The sequence below is a fragment of the Pan paniscus genome, chromosome 6, assembly GCF_029289425.2.
Source record: "Pan paniscus chromosome 6, NHGRI_mPanPan1-v2.0_pri, whole genome shotgun sequence".
NCBI lineage: Eukaryota > Metazoa > Chordata > Mammalia > Primates > Hominidae > Pan > Pan paniscus.
In genome coordinates, this window is record NC_073255.2 from 113813084 (window position 1) to 113830823 (window position 17740).

General features: G+C 38.6%; 1 protein-coding gene across 6 annotated transcripts in view; it reads left to right on the forward strand.

The window, feature by feature from the left end:
• Positions 1-17740, forward strand: part of DYNC1I1 (dynein cytoplasmic 1 intermediate chain 1) — a 326092-nt gene that overhangs the window by 203818 nt on the left and 104534 nt on the right. For all 6 annotated transcript variants that reach the window (XM_003809703.5, XM_003809702.5, XM_034964487.2 and 3 more), the window contains 3 exons: positions 1101-1190; positions 8375-8537; positions 10656-10755. In XM_003809703.5, coding sequence (XP_003809751.1) covers positions 1101-1190; positions 8375-8537; positions 10656-10755 — 353 coding nt within the window. The remainder of the gene's footprint in view (positions 1-1100; positions 1191-8374; positions 8538-10655; positions 10756-17740) is intronic.

The following is a 17740-nucleotide window of genomic DNA, read 5'->3' on the forward strand; positions in this document are numbered from 1 at the left end:
TTATTTATTTGAGCATTTAAGTGTGCATTTATAATGTATTCTAAGTGATTGCTGCTGAAATTTTGAGTTGATGAATCTCAGGATTTATTGTGATGGAAACGGGACTATCTACAGAGCTTGAGATTTTATAGAAGGTCTGTAAATATTTGTTGAATGAGCGAACATATGGGGTGGAGGGAGAAGCAAAGTCATTTCTTTTCAACTCTCTTTGAACCAATGAAATCAATAACCTACATGGAGTACAATACCATATTTAAAGACTGAAAGCAAATTTTAATTTTTTATATCGTTTTATTTTCTATAATTTGGATTTTCTTGTGACACCTTGACACTCCCCTAAACCTTCTACACTGTGCCTGATGCTTTCAAACACTCTATAATGGAAGGGGCCTCTAGGAAAGGCAAGTTGAGAGTAGAGGAAAAATGAGCATACATTTGCATAGGGCAGGAAGGGCACTGTAACATCTGGCAGGGGTAGCCAACTCAGTCCACTTGTTAGTCTCATGAAATTCACATTAATGCATGAACTGCTCTGAATGTGTAAATACCATTTTGAGTTGTTTTCTCCCAGACCAATGGCATTGACTTTGGGGGCCCTTCCCTTGGTTGTTTACTTGCCAATGGCATTTGACCTGGGGTCAGACCTGTATTTAACCCTTTCCTGTAGGTCAAAAACAAATTAATTTGGTGAGAATTAAATTGGAAATGAGTCATCTGTACAACAGGTGTTCCCTGTGGGAAATGTGCTCCAGGTGGAAACATTTTAAAATCTGTTCCTGGGCCGTCTTCGAAGAAGCTTCAGAGGTCAGGGAGGCAATTCCAAGACATCCCACGTGGTGAGGGCCTGGAGCTGGATGTACAGGTGCCCATTCAGTATGGTTTTCTCAACAGCTTGGGGAAATTTTCAAAGAGGCCCCTTTTGGAGATAATTTATTCATAAATTCATGAACATTTATCTTGGGCATTCATTGTGGACTGATTTACTTAGATGTTGCCCTAAATGATTGGAACTTTACCCTTTACCCCTACCTCCCACTATCAACCAAAGACTTTGATTTGGAGGAAAGAAAATGTTGTATTTTTCTCTTTCTTTTTTCTAGAGGATGAGGAAGATGAGGAAATGGTGGAATCTAAAGTTGGCCAGGACTCAGAACTGGAAAATCAGGACAAAAAACAGGAAGTGAAGGAAGGTATGGTATGGAAAATAAACTGAGTAATCATTTTATTGTTTTGTTTGTCTTTACTAATATAAGAGACTATAGAGCTAAGTAAAAATTGAATTTGCATCCCCTATATGGAAGATTTTCTATGATTGTTCGATACATTACATTTAGCAACATAAACTGTAATCTCCAAAGCAAGAGTCATTTATTTCTTGACTGATAAAGGCAAATAAAGTGTAAAACGTCCACAATTTCAGTAACAATTTTAGTCACAATTCCAGAACACTTGTTACCAATTGCCATGTTATCTCGTTCACAGAACCATATATTCCCAATGATAACAGTAAAGCAAAGGACTAGATATAATTATTTTGTCAATAAATTCTAAAGTGTTTTCATGTGATCTACATAGAAACATTAATAGTGATCAACGCTAGTAACTCTGCTATTAAAATTTTTCTTCTGCAACTCTGCCTGTATAAGGAGGAACAACCTCTTACATGTTCTGGTGATAATAATAACTAACATTTATTAAGGGCTCACTATGCCCTTGGCTCTCTTCTAAGCACTCCACAGATATTACTCACTCCTTACAACATCATTTTGAAGCAGATACTGTTATTACCCCTATTTATAGGCAGAGAACTAGGAAGAGAGAGGTCTAAAACTTTATCCAAGGATACATAATGTACAAGTACATGATCCAAGATTTAGAGTTAAATCCAAAGTTTACATTTTACCCTGTTGCCCTCCTCATAATAGCACTGTGCCTGTAAGTAGAAAGAAAGAAAAAAGAAAAGAAAAGGAGGGACATGAAATACTGCAGGTGACATTTCCTTACAAACCCAATTTTGTATTACTTTGAGATTCTCAGCCCATGGAGACAGAAGAGAATTTTGAACTTGTCTTACTTGCTGGCAAATAAATGAAGAGCGGGACCTAAGAACTGTGTAGATTAAAAAGGTTCTTCCATATTTCCTACTGAGTGTCCCAAGTATAGATCAATATAACTCTGATTAGAAGCTCATTTGATCTGTAAATTTTAAAGATGGTTGTGGCTCTGGCACAGTGTGGCAGATGTTCAGCACGGGGGTCTTTGTAGGAATTGATACCTACTGATCCCAAGTACTCACTTCAACACGTTGTGCTCTCATGAGAAAATTAGAGAAGCCCAAATGCCTATTACAAATGACATCCATATCATATGGAGTTAAATGGGGCAATTTTTTTTTTTTTTTGAGACAGAGTCTCACTCTGTCCCAGGCTGCAGTGCAGCGACGCGATCTCAGCTCACTGCAACCTCCGCCTCCCAGGTTCAAGCTATTCTCCTGCCTTAGCATCCCGAGTAGCTGAGATTACAGGTGCCTGCCACCACGCCTGGCTAATTTTTGTATTTGTAGTAGAGACAGGGTTTCACCATACTGGCCAGGCTGGTCTCGAACTCCTGACCTCGTGATCCACCCGCCTTAGCCTCCCAAAGTGCTGGGATTATAGGTGTGAACCACCACGCCCAGCCTCAATTTTAGAAAATTATTAAAAATCACTTCATATTGAGGCTCATTTGAAGTGTGTCTGAGTGTAGGTGTTTAATTTAGTTTTGGTTTGTTTTTTGCAATCTCAGGTATCTAAAGGCCAGTGCAAGATAGTGATGAAAAAGCATAGCCTCTGGAGCCACACTACCTGGGATAAAATCTTGTCTCTGTCAATTATTAGCTGAGTGATCACTACAGACTAAGTTAGTTTAACCTTTTTTTGCCTCAGTTTCCCCATCTGGCAAACAGGTTTTTAAAAAACTCAACAGGGCTAGTATGGAACAATACTTGGCACAAAGTAAGTGCTGTATAAAAGTTTGCTAAATTATCATTAGTAGTCTTGCCTTGCAGTGCCTGGGTCTATAACTGGTTTCTACCCTGATGGGATGGATGCCCTTGGGGGCCCCAGCTCTCTGTGCTCAGCTTTGCCATAGCCCATAGCTTTGAAATGAGAACATGGTTACAGGGGCCCCAGCTAGCTAGTACATTTAAAAAATGTGGAACTTTCAATAGAGATGCAAGCAAAGTCCTTTAAACTTGTTGGAGAACTATCATTAAAGGTCTTATTTCTGTTACTGTGCTAGGTCTCAGACATTGAGAAGTTCAATTGCTGTCAAGTTCTAGGGTGTGACTAAGGTTTAGGAGAAGATTCAGCATTTTAACAGTGGCATCCACAGAAGACACAAGGCTTACTCTTTCTGAGAGTCCAAATGAATTTGATCGAAGAGATCTCACATTTAAACTTATACTAAAAACGACTTTTAAAAAAAAAGTTGGTGAGTAGAATATCATGATTACAGGTGTAGTGAGGTACAAAATAAGTCAGGATCTATTAAAGTACTCCTTTACCCTTTGCAAAATATTCTTAAAATACGCCTGGTGATAAGGAGCCAGGGTATATTTTGTGTGTCTTGGCATGGATTCCCCATCACCACCACCCCAGCCCCAATCTCCAAGTCGTCTTCTCCAGCAAAGCAAAGCAACCTCCTTCTTAAGTTCCAAGCGAAAACACCCTTCAGTTTTAACTGTTACTCATGCTTCATGGAATTGATTAAAGTCATGTTAAAAGTCAAAAAGAAGTTTGAAAGAACATTTCCTGTTCCTGCTGCACTGTATGCCTTATTCTCCATTAATGGCTTTTCTGCAAATTAACACATAATGGGTTAAAAGCATGTTTATGTTGGCATCAAACTCTGGCTTTTTTTTTTTTTTAAAGCAAGACAGTATTTTGCAAACTTTTGAAAGAATCTCTAGCAGATATAATCGTGGCGCCATTCACACGACTGCATAGTAGTTAGGGCTGTGTCAGCACTTCCATTACGAACCTTGTGTTTCAAGGATTTATTACTCAGCCATAAAAATTTGCTCTGGGCTGAAACTTGACATACACAGTTTCAAACCAGGGAACACATTTTTGAGAAATCTGGCTTTTTTTTTTTTTTTTTGGAGTGAAAAGGAAGAAAAAGGTGGTGAGGGGGACATGGGGAAAATAATCAGTACTCACTAACTTTTGACATTTTTGCCCATGTGACATCAAAGTGCATTAAACACTAAAGAAATGCAGTCTTGATTTATTACTGTTTCACTTTTTTCTGCCATAGAGTAGGAAAAAAATCAGGTATATTTTAGCTTATAATCAAAGTTTAGAAAACTTCTATATGTCAGTGTCCTCATGTCTTCATGTTTACAAATTCAAAACAATACAACTGGGAACCTAACTTTTTTGTAAATACAAATCAACTCATAAACCTCACATTGACTTCACAGAAAGATATCCTTCACTTTTAGTTTGGTTTGGTTTCTTGCTGCTGTTTATGAACTGATTTCACTGTAAAATTCCCATGAGAGCCACTGTCCTTATTTAATCTAATGTTTTTCCTGGCTACATGGGTTTTATTTTTTATCTCTTAGAGATCCTTGAAAAATATTTTTGAATAATTTTTATATTGAAATTTAAAGCAGCATCACTGAAACAAGTCAGGACATATTTGTAGTAGATATTTTTAAAATATCTTTTAACAGAAATGAGATACTAAAAAAGTCAGTATAAGTTGTGAACTTCATTATAAATTGTACATTTTTATAGAGGGAAAAAAATCACAAGAAGGCAGAACCCAAAAGATATAGTTTAAAGTAGTATAAATTAATTAAAGAGAAACTGACAAAGTATACATTGAGGATAGCAGGAAAGGTCAAGAAAACATGGCAAATGAAATACAATCATGCTTGAAAGATTTATTTAAAAGTATTTTCATATAAAAATAAGAAAAATTAACATTTCTACAATAAAAAGTGGACCCTAAGTGAAATTTATATTCTATTTTAATTTTGCAGGCCACAGATTTGTAGAATTAGGCTGTCTTCTTAATTTCATGTATTCTGTAAAATTTCTTTCATACATGTTATTCAAATTCAATATAACTGGTTAAATTTTGGTAACTTTGAAAATTGTCTTATCATTTGGATTACATGTAAGTTACATCCATGCATTCTACTTTTCATAGTGTAGAATCTACTTCTTCTTAAAGAGCTCTTTAAATGCACAAAGTATTGTTAGCTGCCAGTTCTTGGCAGAAACACTCCATGTTTTGTGTTGTGAAAACAAAGAAAAAAAATCTGCTATAATAGTATTTTCTGCTTAACCTATAAGAAAAACTATTATCCATGCCCACATTTTGTTTTGGTATGCCCTTTGCTATTAAATCCTATCTTTTTAATGCCATGAGCTTGTTAAAAATAATTTATTAGATTCCAGGGATAGGGAAAAGCTGTAGAAACAGATACTTGAGGTAGAATATGGCATCTATCTTGGAGTAAAACAATTCCGATTCTATTTGTTTATTCCTGTATTTTGAACTTTGTGGAATCCATTAATCAACCAATTTTCTTTCATGAAATATGATGCCTGGAGAGGTTTTTATCTCTGAATACACCTTTTGGTTGTGGTTCCTGGATACTCCATTATGTTTTCATGATATTGAACAACACTTATCAATTTAAAGATCTTTGAGTATGGGTGGTTTTGTTTATTTAATCAAAAATTACTATGGCCCTATTTAATTAAGTTGAATATTGTTTATGACTTTTAAAAAGTACTCATCTGCACATGCATCTGATTATTTTGTGCTAACAAATCATGTCATTTGATCCCTGTTTGACATCAAAGCTTAATATAAAATGTATCTTTTGTTTGCTTCTGTAGCATTTTAATTTCAAGCCAAATATTGTATTGTCAATCATAATATCTGGAGAGGCTAGTGCTCCACCTACCTGAACTTGGCCTCTGCAAGCACACTTTGATCAGCCATTTATGTTTCTGTTAGAGAAGAAGTTGTGTGTCTTGAAAGCTGAGATCAAAGTGACAATAAGCTACAGGGAAGAAAAAAATTACAGAAAATTACATAGATACTATTTTTTATTCGAGGTAATGGACCTGTAAGGAAAGATACAGGTGAAATAGAAGTGGCTCAAAAAGATAAACAGAGACTAGAAAGATTTTTTAATATCTTAACAAATAAAGGAGAAAAATTCCTACTACTTTGTTTAATTTCAAGTGTGTCTCAAGTCATCTATTAACAGTGACCAAAGCCAAGTGAGTCTTTTTGAATAAGACATTCTTCTTGGCCTATAGTATTCTTGTTTAGTCAGGTTTATTCATTTATGTAACAGCATTAACCAAAACAAAATGGACTTAGTAGGGTTTGTTCCCCTTTTGCCTAGTTCCATTTTGTAGTTTTATTATATTCTGGAGCGAAATAATTCAAATGTCTCATTTACAGGAGTTTTAGGAAGCAGACTAGTAAATTGCTACTTCATTGAAGCCCAGCATATTTAGCTTTAATTCTTAAACCAGACTTAAAGTTTAGGTATCATCCCCATTTCATAGATAAAACTACTGCTCAAAGAGCTTCAGTGCATTGATTAACTAATCAAATCTAGCATATGGCAGGGTGCTTGATTGCAGGTTGGTGTTGTAGAGTTCTTTGTGTTATTTATGACCTCCACCTATTTCCCCACTACCTAGCCTAAGTCTGAGTGTGCATATTGTCTGATTCAGCATTTCACAAACTAGTGTCTCAGCAGCACTGCTCAGTAGAAGTTAATGGGGTCCTTGGAAAGTCTCAGTACACACTGGAATATTTAGGGCTCTGGAGACCTAGACAGCAAAGAAATATTTCTAATTTTATTTAGGGCTGCTAGAAACTACGAGGTGGGGTGTGTTAGGAGAAATTCTTCTGCTATAATGGATGAATCACGTGTTGCCCTAATATTACCTGGAGAGCATTTCTTAAGGTGTGAACCAACTACATCAGGATCATTCTAGTTTCTTGTACAAATAGAGATTCTCATGTTTCTCCAGACCCCCTGCCTCATGGTCTGGGGCAGGGAAGGGGAGGCTAGAAAGAGGGAGATGTTACGAACATTGGATCCACTGCCATGACTTGACTCTGTAGAAGGGCTTCTTGACACTACAGATTTCTTAGGCTTCAAGATACAATTAGTCCAATTGTGTAACACTTTCATAAAATATTGTGCTACAGGTGATAGTACCTAAAAGATTCTTCTGACCATATGGCCAGGTGGAAATCGATTTTGTTGTTAGGATGGTTGTGGAAGTGCTTGGAAAACCCTGTAGGTGAGTGATTCCACCAGAGGCTCCACCTGTGATTGTAATGCACTACCCTCCTCCTGTAAGTTTAACTTCAGGAGCTTCTGTACTACTTACTGAAAGAGTAACCAATGAAAAGTTTATTGTAGGCTCTCTCCACCAGAGTTGAACTAGGGTTCCTGAAGAACCACAAAGGTTCAGCTGACAGTTTCTGCCCTTGAGGGTTTTTTGGTCTGGGGAGTTCCTAATCCCTTCCCTAAGGTTTTATGTAAAACTCTCAATTGAAGGAATGGTTTATGTAACCAAATGGTGACTCTAAGTTGAGCTCACTTTCAGAAACTATGACATGCTACTAGTTATTTGATCTCTTTGTCTCATTTTTTATCTTCAAATTTAGTTCGATAAGATTAATCATACCAGAAAAGTAAGGCAGAAAAACAATTGTGGGTTGTTTTATAGAAGCATGTATTTGTTCCATGTGTTTGTTTAAAAGCAGAAGATCTTGAGTGAAAGCAGGTTTGGAATGATATATCTCTGCTTTTGAATATAATCTATATAACAATCGCTTACCAACTAACCGTTTAAAATAAAATGAATTTATGAATTTACTCAGTAGAAAAAGGAAAGGTACTATGAGGATCATATTATAGAGTGTTCCTAATTATTTAATATTGCCAGCTTGACAATAGTACAATAGCATAATAGCATATATAAATACATAGTTTTGTGAATTTATCTATTATGCCATATTTAAGCTGTTTTTCAAGTTAAAAAAACATTTAGAACTGATTGCTAAAAACACACCAATCTATTTTTATTTGTAATCTTCTTCAACTCTTCAAAATAATAATTAGACCAAATATGCAATCTTTTTGTGGGGACATCTGCAGAAACCTTTGGTGTGAATTTGTAAATAATTTAGAATCAATATTAGCAATGATTTGTTTCACTGTGTCTTGCCACTCCTTTGATAAGCAGTCTCTCTCAAGAATTGGGTTCCTCTTGATAAGTTTTAATTGTCCCTTTTTCTTCCCTAACAATCTCTTTTACAAAAAAATAAATAAATAAAGCCCCTCCAAGAGAGTTGACAGAGGAAGAAAAACAGCAGATCCTTCATTCAGAGGAATTTCTCATCTTTTTTGACCGGACAATACGGGTAATTGAAAGAGCCCTGGCTGAAGATTCCGACATCTTTTTTGACTACAGCGGCCGAGAGTTAGAGGAAAAAGATGGGTTAGTCTCTTGTGTGCATTCTTTAAAAAATAGCGTAAGTTATCTGTTAATTCTAATTTATTTATGTTCTGACTAGGAAAATTCCAAATTAAGAAATCAGAGGAGGGTGAAATTTTGGAATTGATCTTGCTGAACAGCTTTGACTATGGGCTTTGGTGATAACTTCTGGCTTAGAGCTTCCTTGTAATTATCATGTGCTTCTGTGAAATGCTTTTGAACTTGGTATCTGGGGAACAGTCCAGGTGATTGAGACTGGCAGAGTCACATGCATTATCCTCTGAGAAAACATTCTTTTGAGCAGCAAAGGAGATTCGTGTTGTATCTACTAGATTTATTCCTGATGTCCAAGCAAATAGGAAATTGAAGAAAATAAACATGAGGTGTGGGAGAAGTTAACTGATGTGTGTAATGATGAACAGAGACTGGAAAATGTTTCCTTTTTTTGGTATCATGAAAGTATGCATATGTGTATATGCCTTTTAGGAAACATATTAATATATGTAAGAATATATTTCCAGGCAAAACAAAACTAATCAATAAAAGCAAGTGTCCCTAAATGACTTCCTCTGTGACTGTAGCATAGGTATTAGAAAAGGCCGTGACTGTCAACCATCATCCTGGGGAGAATAGGAGGGACTATATTAGCCTTATAAACATAAATATAGCTGTTCTTAGCCACAGATCTCTTTTGGCCAAGAATGATATGTGAAGATAGGGTCACTTGCCTTTTTCATCAGGCCTGATTTTTTTTGCCGTTTCTAAAATCCAAATACATTCTTAAAGGACGATATCTTATCATCATTGAGGATGCTCAAGGGAATGTAACAGAGGCGTGAAAACCAATTTCAAAAGGGAGTCCTGTACATGTTCTCAACAGTAGGCGGCATCTTTAGACTACCTTGAAGAGACAACAGTATTTTGAATATATATGCTCTACAATCTTTGTGTTTTTTTGAAAAGCCATTTTTCTATGACTTTCTTGATTTTGTTGGTCCTATTTCCCTCTGTGTGCCTGGCTCAGTATTATCCTAGGCTCCTGGCAGGACGTGTGTGTGTGTGTGTGTGTGTGTGTGTGTGTGTGTGTATGTATATATATATATATATATATATATATATATATATATATATCTCCTGAGTTTGCAATGGCGGAGCTGAGGAAGGGTTAGCAGAAAAAAAAATGTCATATTAGGTTTACTAATTAGAGCCCAAATAACTTGTTGGAAGTCAGGTCACCCAGTCTGAACAAGAGCCATATAAGTTAAGTGATGCAGGGCGCAAGCCAGCAGTTGAAGCAAATGAACAGAGGAAAGGTGGGTGTAGAAGAATTTCTGAACCAAAGCCCAAGCAACTTAGGCAGCTTTTTATGCAGATCCCATAGTTCCTGGTCCAGAACAAACATTACTCGATGTAAATACTCAGCTTGTGGAGCAGCTGCATAACCAGCACTGAGTTCCTTGAAGGAGGTGTTATGGCCAGTTGAGTGTCAGCCAAGTAAACACTGGCTAAAGTGTAATCCTCCTAGATTCAGATGCTGTTTTGGTCCATGGCAGAAGTGATAAGCATCTGGAACATATCTGGTGAATCCTCCACTGTCTACCACGCCTGTCTCATGGTAGAAATTATCACTTACTATTGAGTGAGGAGGCTACTGCTACAGCCTGTCAGCATTTACAAGTAAATAAAAACATGCATATCATTTCTGGTCTAAGGACAAATAAGGTAGTATCGATATCAAAGAATCCTCTGGTGTGCTGTGCTCCCTTGATAGCAGAGATTTCTAATAAGCACTGCTTCAGGCCAGAGCCTTTCAGGGAGAGGCTCTGGCCTGAACCAGGGTTGGAGAAAGCTTGGGACTGGTCAAGATGGGAACTTGAAACAAATCTGACATTTCATAACAGTCTTGGAATGACATGGAAACCCTTGCCAGGTCAGGTTAGAAAGAGCTTTTCATAAAGAAGACCATCTTTAGTTCATTAATTTTGATCAGGGTATGTAGTCTAGATTAACATTTTGGCCTCAGAGAGTATTGTGTGCCAGGCTTTTGCCATATCAGTGCTTCTATATGAGCAGCATAGAGAAAGAGTTCCATATTTATCTCTGATGTTTAAATCCTCCTAGGGATGTTCAGGCTGGAGCCAATCTTTCTTTCAATCGTCAGTTCTATGATGAGCATTGGTCCAAGCATCGAGTGGTCACTTGTATGGACTGGTCCCTCCAGGTAAGAATTATTGCTGGGCTGGGACAAACTGGGCTTGTGTTCTCGTGGCATTTGTATTAAAAAAAATAAGAGATTTGTTTACTTGCCTACGATTTCCTCTCTATGCCTGTTGGTTTTTTTCCCCTCATTTTACTGAGGTTTCAGTTTCAATTCTCTACTCAGTTATTTGTATTTATTGAGTACCTACTATGTGCTAGGTACCAAACAAGAAGCCAGATTGTTCTGTCCATGAAACTATTCCATTAAGATTACCACTGATTTCCTACTTGTCAAATCCTGTGGATATTTTTAATCCCACATCTGTCCTGACCTTTCTTTGTCAAGCAGCTTAGTCAGCTTCCTTGTGCCTATAGAAACATCCTCTTTCCATTGAATTCTCACTACTCCTCTCTACTGTCTCCTAGTTCTCTGACTTCTCCAGGATTTCTTTTTCCTCTGACCATCCTTGAGGTCCCTGTGGTCATGCTCTCAAGCCCTGCTCTTCTTCCTGATGTGCTCTCTGCAGGAGATCTCTTCCACTGCTAAGGATTCAACCACGAACAGCCTGTTTATATCTCCCGCCCAATCTCCCTGCTGAATTTCACTTTGTACACCAGACAGAGCCACTATTCTAGGTGTCCCATAGAATCTTAAATGAATTAGTAACTCATTATTTTCATATATCTCAAATCCTTTTTTACCTGTTATATGATCTGTATGTTAAAGGCACCACAATATACCCAAAAGCCTAAAGCAGAACTTTCATCAACATTGACAACTTCCTCTTCTCTTCCAGACCCAGTCTATCACGAAGACTTTCCATGTCTTCATTCATGTATTCATCATCTAATACTATTCTTAACCTTCAAACTGATATTTCTACCTTCATGCTTGTCCACATACAGTTTTCCCCTGGAGAAATCTACCCAAACAATCTTTCTAAAATAAAAATCTGATCACTCGGCTGGGTGAGGTGGCTCAAGCCTGTAATCCCAGCACTTTGGGAGGCCAAGGCAGGTGGATCGCTTGAGGTCTGGAGTTTGAGACCAGCCTGGATAACATGGTGAAACCCCTTCTCTACTAAAAATGCAAAAAGTAGCAGAGTGTGGTGGCAAATGCCTGTAATCCCAGCTACTCGGGAGGCTGAGGCAGGAGAATTGCTTGAACCCGAGAGGCAGAGGTTGCCACTGCACTCCAGTCTGGGTGATGCAGTGAGACTCCATCTCAAAAAACAAAAAACAAAAAACAAAAACCTGATCTCTTCATTCCCTAGACCAAAACTCCCCATTGCCTGTAGAAAAGAAGTCTAAGCCCATCAGTGTGGCATTCAGAGTGAAAGCAGGCAAATTTACCAAACGCCAATTTGCTGAATGGCCAACTCAACTAGGTGACAATATACCGGGCACTGAGTAGGTAAGTAACATGCAAAGGCACACAGCCTAGTGTAGTGACATCAGAATTTGAACCTAAGCATCTGATGCCTGAGCCCACATTCTTAACAACAATGTTCCTTCCTGCAATAACACTGACGTAAGAACAGTGAGAGAAGCAGGAATGATTACTCCTAAGCACTTATGCACAGCACAGTTTCTGCTTTCTTGCTTTCAATGCTTTTATTGGGAATAATAGTCATAGCTAGCTTTTAATTTATTTTTCTTATATACAAAGCACCATGATAGCTGCTATGAAGGCTTTCTTATTTCCCCCTCACAACAATCATATGAGGCAGCCACCCTTACTATTTCCATGACATATTTGAAGAAGTTGAGGCTCAGAGAAGCTAAATAACTTGCTGAAAAATCACTCAACTAGGGTGTGGTATAGTGGGGATTTATACCAAAGTATTTTAGCATCCCGTGGCATATGCTCTTAACCACTGCCTCTCACAAAGAGCTTCTGGATCTGAAACTAAAAGAAGTTGTAAAGGTGCAGAATGATATGGGGCAGATAGCAAGTGCTCTCAAAGTTCAGTGGAGGTTGGAATCTGTCTCTGGTCAGACAGCGCTTCTCAGAAGACTGGAATTTAGACAAATGGAGGGGAGAAGAGGGTGTTCTAGGCAGAGCTATAAAATGGTAAGTCCCAATTAATCCTATTGGAGAACAGGGGAACAAAAGAGGGGTGTAATTCCCCACAACTAGACCCTCATCAGCAATAAAGTGGGTGAATGTTCTCTCCTCTTGAATTCCTTTTTGTATCCAAACAACAAAGCACACAGTGAGTGATCTTGCAGAGACGAAGACAAGCAGGGTTTGCCCAACCACTTTCCACCAGTGTGTGGGTGGTCTCTGAGCATGCTTGAGTGTGTGCACAGAAATCAGATCCAAGCCTGAGGAAACACTTAGCTCAGCTTGTTCACTTGTTCAGAGTTGGGGAATCACACAGGAACCTTATCTGACACATTCCTCAAAGGCAACTACAACCTTGTTCCCGGGTCAGCTGATAACACTCCCTGAGGAGGCACGGGGTGGGGCTGGTCCCGCCTTGCCTCAGTAGGTGATGGGCCACATTGCCTGTGGAGGTGTTTCCACACAGGGTCTCGCATGATGTTTGTGTTGGAGGAAGTGAAGTTGGAAATAACAGAAACTCTACCATGGAGAGACCACATTTATTTTCCCCTATTTTTGTGTGACCTGCCTACCTACGCTGTGGGGAAGAGGTTTGCAATTTTGAAAAATGTGTTGTATATGAGGCGTAAGAAAAAGAGATTAGAACCCTCACCTCCTGCATCACAACACTGTTGAGGGGTTCAAAGGACCAGGATTACATACTTATGGGATAAAGAGACTTTTTGATGGATTTAGATGCAATCGAATGATATTAAGAAAGAAGAGAGAGAGAGGAACAGTCTTGGTGTGCAGTGGTGGCGTGTGTGTCTAGGATGATCTCCTGAATGTAACAGAATAGAACTGAGAGGAGAAAAAGAAAGAAATTATAAGGTTTCAGCATAGCTTTCCTTTGATCTCCTGGGCTTCTTAAACCAGAACACTTTAACTTTGAAATATTTACAAAATATCGTCAAACATCATTCCTTGGAAGAAATCTGGGAAGCTGGAGGATTATGTCAACTTTGTCACCCATTGAACATTATTTAGCACAGTCAGTCAATAATACTATCACATACCACGTGACAGTTTTCAGATGTGTGCAGAATCAGACTCATGATCTTACTCCCACCATGTATACTCACTCCTCTCACATGTAAATTGCATCTTCCACTCCTGCAGTCATCCAGGATGCAAACCTGAGTAATCTTTGGCAACTCAGTTAGTTGCTAAATCCAATCAAATTTACAACAGCAAAAAGATTACTATTGACACCAGTGCAAATCCACGAACATGGATTTGACACCTACTTTATGTCATGCCCTCTACTTCTTGCTTATGTTAGGAAACAGCGTCTTACTGGTCTCCCTACTGTCAGTCTCTATAAGGTTAAGTCACTATAAGTACTTTTACCTGGTTAATCTTTGTAAAGATTACTTATACACTCTGTATCAACTTGGGCAAATTGCCTAACTTCTCTTGGCTTAAGTTTCTTCATTCATGAAATGATGATAATAATACCTAGCTCACACATTTATTGTGAGTGTTAAATGAATTAATGCATATAAAGGAATGATAATTTGGCTGGACACAGTGGCTCACACCTGTAATCCCAACACTTTGGGAGGCCACAGCAGGAGGATCACTTGAGCCCAGGAGTTCAAGACCAGCCTGGGCAACATGGCAAAATCCCATCTCTACAAAAAATACAAAAATTGGCCAGGCATGGTGGTGCATGCCTGCAGCCCCGGCTATGTGGGAGGCTGAGGTGGGAGGATTGCTTGAGCCTGGAGGCAGAGGTTGCAGTGAGCTAAGGTCTCATCACTGCATTCAAGGCTGGGAGACAGATCAAGACCCTGTCTTTAAAATAAAATAAAATAAAATAAAATAAAAATAAAGGACTAATAATTTTAAAAGTGTCTGGTGCATAAGAAGTACTTGATAAATGTGACATAGTAGTGAGAAGAGCAGTAGCAGTATTATCATTAGTTGCAAAGTGTGACTCCTATTGTCCCCCAGAATAAAATCTAAAATCATTAGCCTGTGTTCAGTGACTTCCATGATGATGCCCTGAGGCATTTCCAGGCCTTTCTTCTTTTATACAGCTTGATATAGCCTGCCTCCTAGCCACATATTAATACTACAACCTGATGTCTATTGGACATATTCTTCTTCACTGTATTGGTCAAAAAGACTTCACCTTTGACTAGGTTAAGTAGACAGAGGAATTTACTGGGGAGCCATTATAGTAGTTACGGAATTCATGAAAAAGATGAAGAACTAAAACTTAGAAATATTAGGAGTCTGGGCAGCCCGAGGGACCTCACCAACAGGCTGCTGTCCTTATCCAGACCCCTTTGCCAGCTCCCAGGTCCTGTGTCTCAGTTCAAAGTTTACAATATTCTGGTTAGAGAACGCCTTTGGCTCAGCTGGGTCAAGTATCAACCCTGCAATTAATTAATTATCCCTGGGAAGTTAGGCTTCTGTTGACTGGGGTAATCTCCAAAGAGAGAGATTCACATGAACCAGGCAGATACCAAGAGGGGTCTCCTGCACCCCTCTTTGGACTCTTGTCCCTGCTGTCATCTGTCCTGATAACCTACCCACTTGACAAGGCTCAAGGTCTCATTTCTTCTGAGAAATCCCTTTCAATTTCTCTTCCTGCCACACCCCACACCAGCTTCCATGCTTATTTATTTATTTATTTTGAGATGGAGTCTCACTCTGTCGCCCTAGCTGGAGTGCAGTGGCATGATCTCCCCTTACTGCAACCTCTGCCTTCTGGGTTCAAGCGTTCTCGTGCCTCCCCATCCCGAGTAGCTGGGATTACAGGAGCAAGCCACCAGGGCTGGTTAATTTTTGTATTTTTAGTAGAGACGGGGTTTCACCGTGTTAGCCAGGCTGGTCTTGAACTCCTGACCTCAGGTGATCCACCCTCCTCGGCCTCCCAAAGTGCTGGGATTACAGGCATGAGCTAGCATACCTGGCCCCATGCTTCTACAGAACCTTGCTTCTGCCTCTGTCTTAGCACTTGTCATGGTCTGCTTTTGTATTTGTCTTGTAGTTACTTCTATGTGTGTCTTACCTCCCTCCATCTAATGATAAGTTCCTATAGAGAAGAGCCTATTATTCAGGGCATTCATGTCACATATTTTACCTGTCATGGTGCCTTACATATTTATAGGGGACACTTGAGGCATGCCACAGCGGACAGGAAAGGAGAAGGCTTTTGAAGCCCAACAGACTTTAAGTGGGGTTCTTGCTTTATCACTTATTAGCAACATAGCATGGAATATGTTATTTAACCCAGGACTCTGGGTTTCTTTGTCTGTGGAAATGAGTAAACCATTGCCTACCTTAGAGAGTTATGAGGACCAAATGAATTAACATATCAGTGTCTGGTTCATAACGGGCACTTAAAACATGATGGTTCCTTCCTCTCCAGTAAATGCTAGGTTCTTTTTTTTTTTTTTTTTTTGACGGAGTCTTACTGTGTCACCCAGACTGGAGTGCAGTGGTGCACTCTTAGCTCACTGCAACCTTCACCTCCTGGGTTCAAGCAATTCTCCTGCCTCAGCCTCCCGAGTAGCTGGGATTACAGGCACACACAACCTGGCTAATTTTTGTATTTTTAGTAGAGAAGGGGTTTCACCATGTTGGCAAGGCTGGTCTCGAACTCCTGACCTCAAGTGATCTGCTGGCCTCATCCTCTGCGTTGGAGGCCTCAACCTCTGCCGGCCTCAGCCACTGCGCCCCAACTAGGTTTCATTTATTTGTTAGAAAAAAAATGGGGTTGAGAGCATATCTGGTAATTTCCAGGTAAAATTCTCCTAGGGTAAGTATTGGATAATTCAGCTCTATGAGTAACCAAATGATCATGAATTTCATAATTCTTTATATTCTCTTTAAAAACATAACTTCGAACAACACTTAAGATTAAATAATTGTTTAGAGATTTTTTATTGGAAAAAGAAAATATGACTAGTCATGTTCAAACAAACGGTGGAAAAAGACATACTAGAGGGCACCTTGAAATCCCAAAAACTTGCGTGAGATAAAATTTAAATCAGTATCTTTAGGCCTTATGATCTCAGTTATAGAAATTATGCCAATGACATTTCACTGGTAATTTTACTAAAGCACTCCCTGTTTTCTAAAGGAGTTTTAAAGCTAAATAATTTTAAATATTTTTAAATGGAAAAAGAAAAGCTGCAAGTGGGTACCAACAATGAGACCCAGCTGGGTGATATTATTGCAGAAACATCTAGCTGCTCCTTAGCCCCTGTGGTAGTGGTGTTGATGTTTATAGAGTTGCCTTTTCACATGTGACATAGTTAAACTTCAGATGGACAGTCTGGAGACTTCTGTGTTTATCTGGATGTTAGTTTCTTTGAATGGGCTTTGAATCAAAGGCTTTCTTAATAGGCCTTTGATTCATCCGCTGAGGAGTGTTTTTTAATAAAGAATGATTACTTCCCCTGGTGGCCACATACATGTGTGTCACTGTACGCTTATACTTCCTCTGCACAACCAGCACGTTGTAACTCTCTGCAGATTTCTTTAGTTGAGGCTGCTGGAAGAATGAATAAGACTTAGATGTAGTTATTTTTAATAGAAAAAAAAAGATCTGTATTCAAATTCATAAAGGCAATCTTCCATTAAATATATGTATAGAATAATGAAAAAGGAGGAAAAAATTAAATTATAAGAAGAGAGTGATACGGTCTGCCATAATCCTGATACTATTTTTAATAGGGCTGCCTTTTGAGACTCCTATGGAGGAATGACATTTTCATGAAATGTGTCCTAACTCATAAGTACTTCCTATGAGATTTATCCTCAGTTTATTTAATAACACTCAGGACAGAGTTTTTGTAGGGTGAGTAGGTCTTTCTAATACCTAGAATCACTATAGAGTCCTTCTTGTTATTTTACTGGTTATATTTCTTGCATTTAAGCCTTT